The 17,737-nt window shown below is 35.6% G+C and overlaps 1 protein-coding gene across 1 annotated transcript in view; it reads right to left on the bottom strand.

Annotated features, from left to right (window-relative positions):
- NEGR1 (neuronal growth regulator 1) overlaps positions 1-17,737 on the bottom strand; it is a 1,022,884-nt gene that overhangs the window by 576,119 nt on the left and 429,028 nt on the right. Inside the window, exon 2 of the mRNA XM_040232560.1 lies at positions 7,889-8,121. Within this exon, the coding sequence (XP_040088494.1) occupies positions 7,889-8,121 (233 nt within the window). The remainder of the gene's footprint in view (positions 1-7,888; positions 8,122-17,737) is intronic.

Raw genomic sequence — 17,737 nt, 5'->3', positions numbered from 1 at the left:
GCATATAAAGGAGGAGCCAAAAGGCTGGGGCTCTCTCTCTTCTTGTCGTGTCTTTTGGGTTGGCATGCCCTCACACCTCGAGGATGTATTTTCCTTTATTTTCTAAATAAAACTGAGCTGTAACATGGAGCTGTAACACTGATCTGTCCGAGAGCTGAGACACAGTCTGTCCAAGAACAGTGACACGCCGAGGGCTTTAACACCCAAATTTTTGCTGTGACAAGAGAGACTGAGGAAATTACACACTCTCCTGACATTTTCACTGGACAAAACCCTTAGGAATATGACAATCCTATTAACTAACAGGGCATAAACTCCAAAATGCTTACAAATGATTTTCTTCCTAAATGAAAATCTGTATATTTTAGACCAACATAAAATAGAAAAATGGGGTGAGTTTAGGTAAGGCTCCACTGTTACTAGTAAATCACTGTGGGAAAAATCTTTAAGAACTAATACAACTTTATTTATATCATTTTTTTATAACTGAACTTTGAGCCAGTGGTTGGTATTCAGGTATTGACTAGTCTGCATTAATTCAGTGCAGTTTGCCTTCCACAGGATGTTTATCATAATGTGAATTGGGGTAGCATATTCCCTGGTGGTTCAGTGGTAAAAATCTCATCTGCAGTACAAGAGATGTAGAATTCATGGGTTTGATCCATGGTTGGGAAGATCCCCTGAAGGAGGAAAAGGCAACTCACTCCAGTTCATGGGACAACCCTATGGAGAAAGGAGCCTGGCAGTCTACAGTCCACGAGGTCACAATGAGTCAGACATGAGTGAGCATGCATGAACGAATTGGGGTAAGCAAAAAATTGATTTATGGTAGAATAGGTAGTAATTCCTTACAGAGGGAATGAGAATGAATACATACACACCTAACCCTGTAACTGTGATCTCAATTATTTGATACCACTCATAACATAATTTTAGAGAGTAAATGATTAACATTTTCTCATAAGCAGATGATACATATACACATATATAATTATCACATATAAGGTGGTCTTATAAATTTATCTGTTACAAATTAATGAAATAAAGCTACAGATCCTATATAAAAACTAAGATCATTTTTGGAGATTATTTTCCCCCTAAAAACAAACAATAGAACCCCAAGAGTGAGCTTGTAAATTCAGAGAACAGATTGGTGGTTGGGAATAGAAAGGTAAAACAAGTGACTGGGATTAAAAAGTACAAATTTTCAGCTCAAAATAAATAAGTCATGGGGATATAATGTTCCACATGTTGACAATTGGAGGAGGTTATGGAAAGGACATGCATGACAACAGGCTGACCCTTGAGCTGGACTTAGGCAATCTAAGACTTCTCTTCCTCTCCCTTGTCAGTTCTGCTGACTGTTTGCACTGCTAGCAGCCATTTCAAGGACTCAGCATTAAGAGAGCAATGTGTTTTTAGGACCATCTGGACTGAAAACATGCCTGAACTCTCTTGAGGGCTCAATATAAACTATTAAGATTCTTCCAAGTAGGTATGGAGGTCCACTCATCTTATGATCACTCAAGACTAGCCTCATATGTAAGTTTCCTTGTTTCTTAAAGCTGCCCCCTACTACTCTCAACTGGTCTCAATCTGAACTGGTCTACCTCTTTCTCAGGTCTCTTCTTGCCTTTTGTGTATGGTTACCAGTTTTGGATTTTACCAGAGGAACTCTAACTGATCTTGCTCCTCTTTCTGTGTTGGGTGCTAAAATTCTTAGAACTAAAATTTTTACCAAGTCCTAAAATATATAAAGAAATCATAGCACAAATTTCATTGTTAAACCTCATATATGATTATATCCTACTCTTCTTACCTTATCTTTTGCTTCTGATTTGTCCTATTCACCTTGGTGTACTAAATACTTTCTATAAGCCATTTTTAATTCCAATCCAATGTAAAATAGAATGCTAATAATAAATGATATTTGAATGTGCTGTCTTTTAACATTACAAAGATTTTCTTTAAACAATGACTAAGCTAGAGGCAAGGATCTAACATGGTCATAGTTAAGGATCTTTGAGTTGAAAGAGGATGGAATTTGCAACTAGGATATATATTAGAGAGTATTTTTGTAATAAATTGCTGGAGAAGAAAGAAAACAGAAGACTGAACAGAGCAAGAAGTTGAGCTGTGGTGGATGCTGTTCAATGACACCAGCTGCTCTAGAGCCAAAATGGCCCATCAGTTATCTAACTGGACAGGAGAGAGAAGTTTTTATAACCTCTGCTTTAATTAGTCATCAGTCATTGCTGCTCCAGGTAGAACTTAATCTTTCCTCTCTATGTTGTTGTTCAGTCTCTAACTCATGTCTGACTTTTTGTGACCCCATGGACTGCAACACACCAAGATTCCCTGTCTCTCATTTCTGGAGTTTGCTGAAGTTCATGACCACTGAGTACATGATACTGTTCAACCGTCTCATTCTCTGCTGCTCCCCTCTCCTTTTGCTTTCGATATTTCCAAGCATCAGGGTCTCTTCCAATGAGTCAGTTCTTCAAGTCAAGCGGCCAAAGTATTGGAGCTTCAGCATTGGTCCTTCCAATGAATATTCAGGGTTGATTTCTTCAGGATTGATTGATTTGATCTCCTTGCAGTCCAAGGGATTCTCAAGAGTCTTCTCCAGCACTGTAATTCATAAGCATTAATCCTTTGGTACTCAGCCTTTTTTATGGTCCAACTCTCACACCTGTACATGACTACTAGAAAAATCATAGCTCTGACTATACAGACCTTCATTGGCAAAGTGATGTCTCTACATTTTAATATGCTGTCTAGGCTTGTCATAGCTTTCCTTCCAAGGAGCAAATGTCTTTCAATTTCATGGCTGCAGTCACCATCTACAGTGATTTTGGAGCACAAGAAAATAAACTCTGTCACTGTTTCCATTGTTTCCCCATCTATTTGCCAGAAAGTGATGGGACTGGATGCTATGATCTTAGGTTTTTGAATATTGTGTTCTAATCCAACTTTCTCACTCTCCTCTTTCACTCCATCAAGAGGCTCTTTAGTTCCTCTTCACTTTCTGTCATTAGCATGGTATCATCTGCATATAGGAAGTAGGTGATATTTCTCCACTCAGTCTTGATTCCAGCTTGTGATTCAATCAGCCAAGGATTTCACATGATTTACTCTGCATATAAATTAAAAATTCAGGGTGACAATATACAGCCTTGTACTCCTTTCCCAATTTTGAACCAGTCAGTTATTCTGTGTCTGGTTCTAAGTGCTGCTTCTTGACCTGCATACAGGTTTCTCAGGGGATGGGTAAGGTGGTCTGGTATTCCCATTTCTTTATGAATTTTTCCGTAGATTGTTGTGATCCATACAGTCAAAGGCTTTAGTGTAGACAAAGAAGTAGATTTTTTTTTTTCTGGAATTCCCTTGCTTTTTCTATGATCCAACAGATACTGATTGACAATTTGATCTCTGGTTCCTCTGCCTTTTCTAAATTCAGCTTGTACATCTGAAATTTTCAGTTCTCATACTGTTGAAGCTGAGCTTGAAGGATTTTGAGCATAACATTACTAGCATGTGAAATGTGTGCAACTGTACAATAGTTTTAACATTCTTTGACATTGTCCTTCTTTAGGACCGGAATTAAAACTGACCTTTTCCAGTTCTGTGAGACATTATTTTGCTTACACACTTGAGTGCTGGTCAAAACTCCTTCTACTCTGCCTAGAGAAAACCTAGAGTATATCTCCCTGAAAGGGCACAAGTTGAATGATAAACGTCCCATATACTGTGTGTGTGTGTGTGAATGTGTGCGTGTCTTAAAACAACACACATTTGTTATTTCCATTTCTATCTTAGAACGTTTTAACTGCTCAGAGTTTCACAAGGCAGTAGTCAGGGTGTTCGCTGCGACTGTTGTAAATATATTTACTTATTATACAATATCTTTAGGTGTCTTATTTTGTGCTGTTTACAACCTAGATTCTGGATGCAGACTGTAGTAGAAACCATTGTGTTATATGGGTTTCCCTGGTGGCTCAGAAAGTGATGAATCCACCCACAATGCAAGAGACTTGGGTTTGATCCCTGGGTTGGAAGATCCTCTGGAGGAGGGCATGGCAACCCATTGCTGTATTCTTGCCTGTAGAATTTCATGGACAGAGAAATCAGGCAGGCTGCAGTCCATGCAGTGGCAAAGAGTTGGACATGACTGAGCAACTAACACTGTGTTCTATATTTGAATAGGAAGCATTTAAATTTTATGTTTATCATGACAGTATTGTGATAGAGATCTCCCTTCATAACAAGTATTCAAGTCATATATATTCTTATACTCATGAATAATAAAGACTGCTCTTAGTAAATGCTATACTAAATGGTTTGAAATACTGGACAAATAGGTAACTTGATTTAACAGTATTAAATATGGGCAATGAAAAATTTATTTTCTTACTACATCTATCAGCCAATTTCCATCCCCATGAAGCAAAACTCCAATATACTACATTCTTCAAATTCCATGAGTACATACATTGTTCAGCTCAGTTGGTGAAAGAAAACATGGAGATAACTAAAGCACTAAAGTAAAGTGTTAGTCACTCAGTTGTGTCTGACTCTATGTGACCCCATTGACTATAGCCCAGCAGGTTCCTCTGTCCATGGGATTCTCCAGGCAAGAATCCATGAGTGGGTTGCCATTACCTTCTCCAGGGGATCTTTCCAATCCAGGGATTAAACGTGGGTCTCCTGCATTGCAGACAGATTCTTTGCCATCTGAGCCACCAAGGAAGTCCTATTTGGGACTTATACTTAGTAGAATAAGTATTAGAAGGTGCTACTATATAAAAATCACTTTGCATAGTTCTCAATACAAGTGTTATACAAGTATTATGATTTTTTTTTTCACTTAAACTATTTCCCTTTCAAATCAAAAGCAAATAATCACAGTGGATTTTTTTCCCCTGTCATTTGTCTTTTTGGTTTTGATTAGAATTGACTTCGATTTTCTGATTTGAGTCCACTTTCTTCAAATGAGAAAACTTTTAGAGAGTCTTTCAAGAGTAATCATAGGTTTAGAATCCAGGTTTTCCAACTCCTACTCTAGTGTCTTTTCTCCCCCATTATTCCATTTATTGATATTAATATCTCTGAGAAACCAACAATACAAACAAATATCCCATGCACAGTCTGTATTGACAAGATATCCTTTTTATTCAGTTCACTCGCTCAGTCGTGTCCGACTCTTTGCGACCCCATGAATCACAGCACGCCAGGCCTCCTTGTCCGTCACCAACTCCCGGAGTTCACTCAAACTCATGTCCATCGAGTCAGTGATGCCATCCAGCCATCTCATCCTCCATCATCCCCTTCTCCTCCTGTCCCCAATCCCTCCCAGCATCAAGTCTTTTCCAATGAGTCAACTCTTTGCATGAGGTGGCCAAAGTACTGGAGTTTCAGCTTTAGCATCATTCCTTCCAAAGAAATCCCAGGGCTGATCTCCTTCAGAATGGACTGGTTGGATCTTCTTGCAGTCCAAGGGTCTCTCAAGAGTCTTCTCCAACACCACAGTTCAAAAGCATAAATCCTTTTTATTACCCCCTTTCTAAAATGACTTTTAAAAACTAGCTCCCTTGAGTACATAGCTTCAACAATTAATGATGAGCTTTGTTTTTACCAGCCACTGTGTGTTTGACATCAGTGATTAATAAATAGCCTTCTCTTACTTGTTAACATTTCTTTATCTTGGTCATCCAAGGCTTGACAAATATTTAGGTAAAGAACATACACTTTAAAACTCTCCAAATACATCTGAGTATCAGTTAAACTAACAAATTTAGAGATTGAAAAGATGTGCACATCAGTTTATTTCTGTTTACAGTAAAGAAATGTAGCTTAAGTGGGGTTTGACTTTTTGTGACATTTATTTAGTTCTTGAAATTGACTGACAAGCCTATTAATTTGTTCCTTGAACTTTATAAATGTAATTGGAAAACTGCCCACATGTCAATCAACTTCTAATAAGTAATTAGTTTCATAAATACTGTAAAATTATTAGCTTTTAATTTGACCCAACCACATATGTCAAAACAGTAACACTAATTTTATTTTTCTAGAGGAACAAATATAGTGATAAAAATATAGTAAATGCATTTGTAAAATGCTCCTCCTAAAATGGTGTTCAAAAAGTTTACAATGGCCAGCAAAAGATAGTGCTGGAGTAAGGCATATAACAATTTCAATACTACTGAACAATATATGTAATGTAAAATTACAAAGAAATTCTATGAAAATTGAGCATTTGCATTAGCAGGGCATATACATGTATATATATATATATATATAAATATATAAATTTTGCAACCATACCATAGATATTTATAGTCTGGTTGCAAAATGTGGGCCTCATATGGAATAAGAGAGAATGAAGAAAAGGAAGGAGAGATATTTTTAGTGTTCAGAAATATATCATTTAAATATACAACAAGTAAAATGTCTATATCTTAAGTGATTCAAATATTACTGTCAAAGTGTACTTTTCCTCACATTATAAATTATTTCTTATAGTGTCTGAACTAGAAACTTAGAACAGGAATAGGCTTGAGTAACTGAAGAAATGTGCCTTTGACTTGTAACTTCATGTCATTTTTTTGAAACTGGAAAAACCACTGCCCTCTGGAATCTCTGGATAATCTTTGGATAAAAATTGACTTTGGTGAAAATTTTATTATTTTCTCATATGCTTTTAAATAAAAAACACCAAAAAGTCTTCAATGATCTGAAGTAAGAAAAACCACTGAGGAAATTCACTGACTTACCCTTCAGGGTATACTTTTCTTGTTAAAGCTAATTGTTTAATAAGTTTAATAATCACAAAGTTAAACTATTTACTAATAACTGAAGCTGTGCTTGAATCCACTTTTACCCTTATGAGATGAAATAGTAAAGTTGTAGAATAACAATCTTTTCTGAATGTAAACTATGTAACTTAAATACTTACTGTTGATTTTTGAAGGGTAAACTAAAAAATAATACCAGTGACTTGCTCATTCAGCTTTCCTGATACAAATAAAACAGGCATTCACTGGCACTACATTATCATACAATTTGTTATTAGTTTTACTTAGAAATACTGCAATATCATTGTCAGCTCCATAGTATTCTATTTTTATGCATCCAGTACATGATTAATCTATATAGCACAAGGAAACAATGCAAAAGGGCAAAAATATACATTTTTTATTTTACTAGCATTTTAATTACATTTTCTACGGAAAGTAATGTGTTGAGGGTAAATATGCTCCTACATTTTAGCATGCAAGTTAAAGAAAATAATTTGCTGATTCTGTTTATATTTGGATATTGTAAGTTAGCTATGATTTATGATCTACTGGATATAAATCAAAAATAAAACACTGTGAACCATATTTTTCCAATTACTCTATATTTAATTAAAGTAATTCTAGAAGGGTGCTTCTCTTCATTGCAACTTGAATCAAAGTAAAAAGAAGCTGAATTGAGACAAAGTATTGGAAAGCTTGAGGATTACTTTTTAAAAGTTACTTTTCATATTGCAAAAAGTTCTAATAGTTTAATGTAGCCATCACAGGTTATCAAAAAATTATTGTAATGTATCAATCATGTATTCTCAAAAATTTATTGAAGGGGTGACTCATAGGAAAAAACAAAATTAATCATATACAAAAGAATCATAATGTGGTGTTAATGGATAATTTTTTATCTCGGTAAGTAGGGATTTGTATGCCTATAATAGCCATTATACTTAATGGAATCTGAGAACATAAATCCCTGAAAACAGTGACAACATATCTTTCAACATTGTCAGTTACCTCTCAGTCATTCTTATATCCAAATACCAAACATTTCTAGGCATAGACCTTCACAATATAGCAGATATGGAAATGAGTACCTTGCACAGTTAGATGCACCTGCATTGTTCTTGGTGTATGTTGAGTCTGAACAGAACACGTGTATGGGCCATCATCTGTCACATCTACATTCTGTATCTGGAGGCTATAGTCCCTTTTATTCAATGTTGAAATTGAAACTCGAGGATCCACTGACCACTTATCACCTCCCGCAAAAATAATACTTGACCGATTCAGCCAGGCACCCTTTGAAGCTCCATCTTCCAAATAACACCTGCAAATTACCAGAGATAGAACATTATTAATCAAAATGAAAATGAGAGACATTATCTTTGTTCTGAGTGTATTTCCATATGCTGAATTATGGCACTGCTGCAAATGCAAACATCAGACATAAACACAGGAGACATGAACACACTTTTTCATTTTTCATCCTCAAAGCAAATATGAAAGAATACCTTCACACAGTTCAGTTTAGTTTTGTTTTTTTTTACATGTGTCTGTATGTATGTGTATTTTAATTCAAAGCCAGTCAAAATCTTTTATTCAGTCTGGAGGACAAGTAAATTTAAATAAGGTTAAATTCGTTCAAATAACAATTTCAACAAAAAACACATTTCTTTCTTTGAAATTGTAAGAAGTAGAATAGGTTCATTAGCTAGCCTGATTTATCCCAATCCAATTCTATATATAATGTACCAGACGCATAAAACACAAAATGGTACCATATATAAGTTTATTTTTAAAATTATCTGTATTTGCAGAGCAGTAGACCTGTACACCAAAACTATAAACTGCTTTTTACTAATAATTTTGCTGCTGTAATTAAATATAGCAAAGCTAATATTTTTAGTAGTAAATTCTTGCCATCTTTTCAATAAACTGATCAATAGTTTTTCCAGAAAGCATTCTTTTATCCAACAATACTTACAGAGCACCTACTATTCAAGGGACATTGTTTTGTTCTCCAAAACTTTCAGTCTACTAAGGAAGACAATCTAATTAAGTCAACCAATGAATAAAGCACAGAAAGAATACTTTTATTAAATCAGATGCAAGACACATGAGAAACCAAAGAGGGGTACTTGACATGGAAAGGTTTTACGAGTATAGAAAATGCCCAAGATAAGGAGATGAACAGTGGAAGATGTGGCATTGTAGACAGAAGAGCAATATGTGGACAATACCAGGGGAAGGTGAGAGAGGAAAGCCAAGCATCTCAAGCAAGTAGAAAGCTGGGAGTATAGGCTAGGAGGGATGAGAGATAAAACTGAAAAGGTAAACTAGACGTAAGTGATAATAGCAAGCATGATGATTATTAGTAGATTTTAAGGCTAAATCTGAAGTCATTTATTCAGAGTTGTAATTCTATAACAAAATTCAAAAATATAGCTTTGCATCCACCAGACATCAGGCATGCCAAGATTTGAAACAGAAGGCTGTGGTCACGTATCAGTGATTTTGCTGAAGCCTGGAATTCTAAATTTTATCTTGAAAACATTGTGATACAAATTAAAGACTGGTTCTCTTAAATGAGTACAAAGCACAGTTACAGAATCAAAATACACACACAAGGAAATAGTTTGACAGCATTTCTACAGAACACCTTAGGGGATTGAAAGCAGCATTTTGAGATTGGTACAAAACGGCAAGTTGAAAGCAACAGGGTAGATTACTGTCAACTGTATCAAACTAATCAGTGGGTGAAAAAATAAGGAACAAAATACATTGCTGAATCTAATTTGCAGTCAGCTTCATGATCTACAGAATGCAAACTAGAAGTCACAAAGGTCACTGTTAATTGAAAAGCTTTTCCTGATGTATTTAATGAAGAAAATAAAACCCACTTTGATGACACAATTAAATAATTATAGTAGATTGTCATTCTTAATAATATGCTGAAAGAAGCTACAGGGGACAGTTTCCATTTCACAAGATCACATGTGTATTGGTATGAGTAGAACATGGAAATACCTCTACTAGGATTATGATAATTCCAATATCTACATTTAAAATGTGGGTTCACCAAGTGTTTATTCTGTGACCCTTGCATTTGTGGCCTTCAAACTTTATCATATTTGGTGTTCCTAACAACACTGGGAGATTGTTGTTCCTAAACAACAACATAGATTGCTATCCTCAATTTCATCATCAGAATATAAATAGAATTTTTGGGTTAAATGACTTGCCCAAGCCACGTTGTTAGTGGGTGGCAAAGCTGAATTCGCAATCAAGTCTTGTATCTTCACATTCAATGTCCTGTTTACCACAATGAAGATCAAAGGCTTTTAAAATAGATTTCAGATATGGGAAGATTATTAGAATGTTGCAGAAATTACTGCAAGTAATTTCTTATTTACTGAATGTGACCAACTCCTTAACCTGTCCTATTCTAAAGGAAGCAGAAAATTAATTATTAATGGACATTTTACCATGAAAGTCTGATTTAGAACACTCCGTCTGGTATTTTCCTTTCCCTAGAGACAGCAGCAGTTTTACCTTTATTTGAGGCTGGGGGTATCAAGAAGACTACAAAAAGTAACTAGTATTTAGATATTAGGGGTTTCATAGACTTGATCAGAGTTAGAATTCTTAGTCTTAGCATAAGCACTGCTCCTCTGTTGTGGTATGTCAGGGATATTCATAGAAGAATAAATTGTAACTTCTTCACTGAGAAAAACATGAAAAAAAGGATCCTTTATGTCTCCCTGGCTAAAATAATTATATTACATAAATTTTATTGACTCCAATCCAAAATTTTTCAAAACACATGTATGAGGAAGACCCTTTAATGAGACTCATGGTAAAAAAGCTGGTGTATCATGTCCTTGGATTTCTGTAGAACTGTGTCAGATTACTGAGGTAGAACCTAAATACTGCAAATTGCCACATATGGAATTTAACAAATTGGGAACAGCAACACTTAGGCATGACTTTCTATTTTATATAAAATTATTATATATTTACAGACTATAAGAGGAAGAGATGGTTGGATGGCATCACCGACTCAATAGACATGGGTTTGGATGGACTCTGTGAGTTGGTGATGGACAGGGAGGCCTGGTGTGATGTGGTACATGGGGTCACAAAGAGTCAGACACGACTCAGCAACTGAACTGAACTGAAGGTCAACTCTAAGATGATTATGCAAAATGTATTACATAGGCATATACACATATGTCTCCTATCTTGCTCTTCTTTGTTCTCCACATCCACCCTATTTTTTTCCATTTATACAAAGAAATACTGCTTGATATGTATATGCTCTATTAAGAAGAAACTGTGGAAAGAAAGAAAGAATTTAGGGTATGACAGAGGGTAATGGGAGGGTACAAGAAGGACAGAAGTGGTGAAAATTAAGTTCTGTAATCTTTGGGCACCAAAACTTTTTTTTTCCCTTTGGTTGAAGAACTCTAGTGATCTAAAGATATAATCTGTTGGAATCCTGGCTCATGCAGAATTTATAATTTAGCAAGTATGACAAACTACATTCATGACTTGCCATCATGAAGATTAGGAAGTGAAAATATAGTAATTATAATTGTTGCTATAATGAATTATTATAATTATCTGAAGGTTTCTGGCATCTGCCATTGACACCATTCTCCCCACAACAAACAGAATGAACTTCAGAATTTAAATGAAATAATCAACAATTCCTGAAATCAAGACTGCTTGGAGAAATATCAATAACCTCAGATACACAGATGACACCACCCTTATGGCAGAAAGCAAAGAAGAACTAAAGAACCTCTTGATGAAAATGAAAGAGGAGAGTAAAAAAACTGGCTTAAAATCCAACAATCAAAAAACTAAGATCATGACATCCCGTCCCATCACTTCATGGCGAATAGATGGAGAAACAATGGAAACAGTGACAGACTTTATTTTCTAGGCTCCAAAATCACTGCAGATGGTGACTCAGTTCAGTTTAGTCACTCAGTCATGTCCAGCTCTTTGAAACCCCATGGACCACAGCACGGCCAAGCTTCCCTGCCCATCACCAACTCCCAGAGCTTACTCAAACTCATGTCCTTCCAGTTGGCGATGCCATTCACCATCTCATGCTCTGTCATCCCCTTCTCCTGCCTTCAATCTTTCCCAGCATCAGGGTCTTTTCCAATGAGTCAGTTCTTCATACCAGGTGGTCAGAGTGTTGGAGTTTCAGTTTCAGCATCAGTCCTTCCAATGAATATTCAGGACTGATTTCCTTTAGGATGGACCGGTTAGATCTCCTTGTAGTCCAAGGGACTCTCAAAGGTATTCTCCAACACCACAGTTGAAAAGCATCAATTCTTCAGTGCTCAGCTTTCTTTATGGTCCAACTCTCACATCCATACATGATTACTAGAAAAACCATAGCTTTGACAACATGGACCTTTGTTGGCAAAGTAATATCTCTGCTTTTTAATATGCTGTCTAGGTTGGTCATACTTTTCTTCCAAGGAGCAAGTGTCTTTTAATTTCATGGCTGCAGGCACCATCTGCAGTGATTTTGAAACCCGCCAAAATAGACTTTAGTCTATCACTGTTTCTATTGTTTCCCCATATATTTGCCATGAATTAATGGGACCAGATGCCATGATGTTGGTTTTCTGAATGTTGACTTTTAAGCAAACTTTTTCACTCTTCTCTTTCACTTTCATCAAGAGGCTCTTTAGTTTTTCTTCACTTTCTGCCACAAAGGTGGTGTCATCTGCATGTGAGGTTATTGATAGATGACTGCAGCCATGCAAGCCAAGCTTGCTCCTTGGAAGAAAAGCTGTGGCAACCTAGACAGCATATTAAAAAGCAGAGACATTACTTTGCCAACAAAGGTCCGTGTAGTCAAAGCTATGGTTTTTCCAGTAGTCATGTATGGATGTGAGAGTTGGACCATTTAAAGAAAGCTGAGCACTGCAGAACTGATGCTTTTCAATTGTGGTGTTGCTTAAGACTCTTGAGAGTCCCTTGGTCTGCAAGGAGATCAAACCAGTCAATCCTAAAGAAATCAGTCCTGAATATTCATTGGAAAGGCTTATGCTAAAGCTGAAGCTCCAATAATTTGGCTACATGATGCAAACTGACTTATTTGAAAAGACCTTGATGCTGGGAAATATTGAAGGCAGGAAGAGAAGGGGACTACAGAGGATAAGATGGTTTTATGGCATCACCGACTCAGCGGACATGAGTCTGAGCAAGCTCTGGGAGTTGGTGATGGACAAGGAAGTCTGGCATGCTGCAGTCCATGGGGTCGCAAAGAGTCAGGCACAAATGAGTGACTGAACTGATCAACAATTCCAAGCCTTCCTATTTCACTCATAAGTAAAACTTTAATTCTGATAGTGACCAACCATCCTACATAATCTGATCACTTGATTCCTCCCTGACTTTACCAATTCACATTCTTTCCCATTTCCTCTGCTCTAGACTCTGGGTCTCCAGCTGTGCTTCCAATAAGTCATACACGCCCTTGCCCCAGGAAGTTGGTATTTCTGTTTCTTCTGCCTGGAACTCTCTTCCTTTAGAGGTCTGCATAATGTATTCCCTATCTTCCTTAGGTCTCCATTGAATTACCTAAAGTGTTAAATAACAAAAAATACCACTATTCCCAGCACTCCCATAAGACATATTACCTATTTACTGGGTTATTATTTTCTGTCTCTCCCTGCTAAAAGTAAGATCCAGGAACTGTCCATTTAGCCACTTCTGTATATTCTAAGGCCCTCTACATAATGGACAATAAATAGAAATACTTGTTGAGTGGATGAATGAGGGCAAAAATTAAGCTGCTTTTAGAAGAGATAATATGGTAAAGTGTATAAACATTTCCAAAGTGCAACCTGGTTCAGAAAAAAAAAGTCATGGACATATTATCTATGACACTAAGTAATTAAACGCAGATATTTGTGGCACAAACAATAACTTCTGTTAAATACAGAGGAAGGCCTAAGCAATCAAGTGTTTGGTGGGGAACTAACCTCAGCATTGAGTGAACAGAGTCAAGTGGTTGGTGGGGGTTAGAGGTTGGTTCATAACTACTTGAAATAAGAAAGATCCATTTGTCTCTGTACTTGAGGAACCGCTTTAAACCAGTAAATATTCTGTTTAGTATGTACTGGGCACTTTGTTAGGCACTTTACATTTCATATTCTATTTAATTGTCACATAAACTTATGAGCCAGACACTATTATCTTCATTTTATTTACAAAGACATGAAGATACTGGGAAAGTGTAACATGAACAAAGCCAATCAGCCTGCACTCTTAACTACAGTGACAGACCATGCTATTCATTCTTAGAGTCAGACAGCAGCAAGGGTGACGGGTTCTTCTGTTTCAGATGGAGGAATTAATATGTGAGGGAGAAGTTGGTCAAACAAAGATGATCAGATCATTAATAGAGGAAAGATGAAGCAACAATTCTCAGGTTACAAACTTGGATCATTTCTCATCTCTGGACTTCCAAACGGAACATTTTAACAGCTAGTGATCTAGGATCGCTTTGAAGTCTAGACAATGAAATAATATGAATAAAAATGTTTACCAATGAATATATCCTTTAATTGCATATGGCATGGATTTTCTTGAGACTTTTTTTTTTTTTTTGCTCCACTTAAAAAATCTGCTAGACTACCTACTTTATAGGGACATGAGTGAAGCAGTTCTAAAAATACCCTCCTCAACATAAGCTGTGCTCACACCCAGCCAATTATCATGACAAATAGTTAAATTTTTAGTCAATCATCTGGATGTTTTGCATACACAGTTCCAAACATCTGGTTGTTGAAAAATGTATAGAAAATAACTTTAATAGTTCATTTTGTTCAAGATTGTTTAAACCTAAACTTAAGATAGTTAATACTTTTCTAATAAAACTGAGATTGCTGCATCTGAACTCTTTTAAGGAATTCCTTTATAAATGGCATTAGTACACATTGTGTTGTGCAGCTCTGCTCAGTCATGTCCAACTCTTTGAGACCCTATGGACTGCCTCCTGCCAGGCTCCTTTGTCCATGGGAATTCTCCAGGCAAGAATACTGGAGTGGGTCATTTCCTCCTCCACCAGGGAATCTTCCCAACCCGGGAATCAAACCCCTGTCTCCTGTGTCTCCTACACCGGCAGGCAGATTCTTTACCACTGAATCACCCAGTAAACCCATTAGTATACATTAGGCAAGTCCTTATTTGGGGGGGTATAAAGTCCCACTTGGTGAGGTGCTAGTTGAACGAAATGATGTTGGAATTATCCTAACAGACTCTATGACACTATCTCCTGTGTGATTAAATCTGAAAGGTAGACATCAGAGAGCTTAGTAGAAATGAGCATATTTGGGTTATTTATATTTTTAAGTTGATTAAGAAATAAAGCCTGTGACTGCCAAAGGATGATTTTTTTTCCTTTCATATATCTAATTTCCTGTAACACGTTCCCCAAACATAAGCCTCAGCACCATTTCCAGTACCCTACAAAGCAGGATTTATTCAACTCAATGGAAAAAGACTAGCATTTCTCAAGACATGTTGATTAATGAAAGCTCCTATTAAAGGTACTAATTAATAAAAGAAAAGCACAATTTCCCTTGGATTCAAAGCTAAATTGTGTGCAAATGATATTCCTGTGAAGGGACTGGCCAGCTACCTTCACAGCTGTCTTTTCATTGTATCACAAAGTTCTAAATTTGACCGAAGTACGTTCAAAAGCACACACAAAAAATAAAAAATTCAGAACCTCATACAACCTCCAAGCTAATTTTGCATACAAAAAGAGCTTTGATATCCTGGTTTCAAGCCCAAAATGATGTAAGAAGAGTTAAGCAGAGATTAAACAGAACAGAACAAATTATATCTCCTCACCCACTTGCCTTTGTTTTTAAAGTGTTCTCTTATTCATATGTTTCCTGCCGGTTATTCCTTACACAGTATAATAGATATGGATATAGATATGAATAAGGATATAGATATGAATATACACATACATTTATATAAGTATTTGTAAGTCATACTATTACATAATGTGCAATATTCCCTAGAAAATAATATTATATATAATATTATGATTGATGATATTTTGGGTTACCTTTTAATACTTCTGTGGCAGAAGGTACTCTGGTGCACAAAGACTTATTATCTTTTTGTTTTGGCAGGTGTAGGGCATGTGTGACTTTGTCAAGAGAAATCCACAGAATTAGCAATCTGTCCAAAGATCTTTATTAAGTGAAGCACTCACACTTACAGATGGTGACAGTTTTATTTTAAAATATATTTAAAGAAATTTCTAAGTGATAAATGCACTTGTGCAGGAAAACAATTCAATATTATTGTGTAGACAATAATAATATACTACTACCTTTACAACCTGTCAGTTACTGTTCTAAGCACATTATATCTACTTCTCTTTCAATCTTTACAACATCCATTGTGATAGGTATCATCAAGTACCATCATTTTGTCCATTTAGAGAGAGAAGGACATGAGGTACAAATAAGTCTTGTAAGTTACAAATGACATGCTTATTGTGTAATGCATGGCATTAACTTTATTATGACATAATTTCATTTAACCTCCAGGTATAAGTATATAATATTAATGACATATGTACATTTATTTTTAGAATGGGCATTATGTCATGTTAAGTATATTTTAATTTTTAAATATTATATTTTTACCAAAAAAACCCAAATAATATTGATTTCTTACTTTGTGAAAGAAAAACAGTTTCCTATATATTTTATTCTAGCACTTCTTTGAAATAATAAAGCTATTTTAAAAATTTCTTGGACAAGAGATTGAAAGTTATGAGCTACTATCGAATTATAACACCAAATTCTCAAACATACATATTTTTAATATTGTAAGTCAGAGAAAAGAATACTGAAAATAATGAATGTTTTAAAATAAGTTTTCTTTGTTTTCTCTCCTAAAAGACGTGAACTTTAATAATGATCAACCAATGGCATAAATTCATACCTTTAATTAATTTAATGCACAATTTATAGTGTCTGTATTCTAAAAAACATATATAAGTATATACATATACTTATATATGCAAAACAACATTTTAAATGCCTAGGAGATCATCAAATATTGGTTTTGTATTAATCTGTAAATTCCAAACACTAAAATCACTCATTTTAACTTGTAATTAAACCATATTTTCCATAATACTATAAATTGCTTTATCCTTTTTCTCACCATTGTCTCATTTAAGTCAAGCTTCCATGTTAGCCTATGTTTAGAAGAGGCAATGACAAGGGAGTTTTATATTTAGGGTGTTTCAATATATTATTTATAAACCACTCAACATATGAATTAAGATTCATTCAGTAAAATAGGCATGGATAGAGTAATACTGACAAAGTAAAAAAGTCTTAGTGCAACATACTGACATTTTTGGACTATTACTAAAAATCTAATTATGATCAGCTTGTCTTATTAATAATAAAAAATTCCATTTTCTGAATGAAATAATGAGTAGGTTAAGTGGTATGGAAAATAATTTTATATGATCTCATTTAACACAAAAACATTTTGAGAGGGAGGAAGGTCTTATTACTTCAATGTTAAAAGTGGTCATTCATGAAAGTATGATGGATAAAGGAGGTAAAGCATGTAGAAAGGATAAGGCGCTACCTATTTGAGAAGTTAAAGACTAGCTTTGTTTAAAGCTAATACAAGAATCAGTAATCAGATTGGGAATTTTTTTTTGTTTCTACTTTTTACATTTTGAATTCAACTAAACCAGCTTGCCTTCTCCCACATGGACCTAAGTGTGAGATATTTGGATCTGGAAGGGCTTCAGGAGTTTTGTTAACTGGCAGGTGCTCTGAACCACTGTGGGGAGAATTCTGTCTGCAGTGCTGTCTCCCTGGCAGCTGCTTCCTGGAGAAGTTGGACTTTCACCTCAGGAG

This window comes from Oryx dammah, unplaced genomic scaffold (assembly GCF_014754425.2).
Source record: "Oryx dammah isolate SB20612 unplaced genomic scaffold, SCBI_Odam_1.1 HiC_scaffold_28, whole genome shotgun sequence".
Taxonomy (NCBI): Eukaryota; Metazoa; Chordata; class Mammalia; order Artiodactyla; family Bovidae; genus Oryx; species Oryx dammah.
Note: the sequence above shows the minus strand (reverse complement) of the source record. Positions and strands in the feature narration are given on the sequence as shown.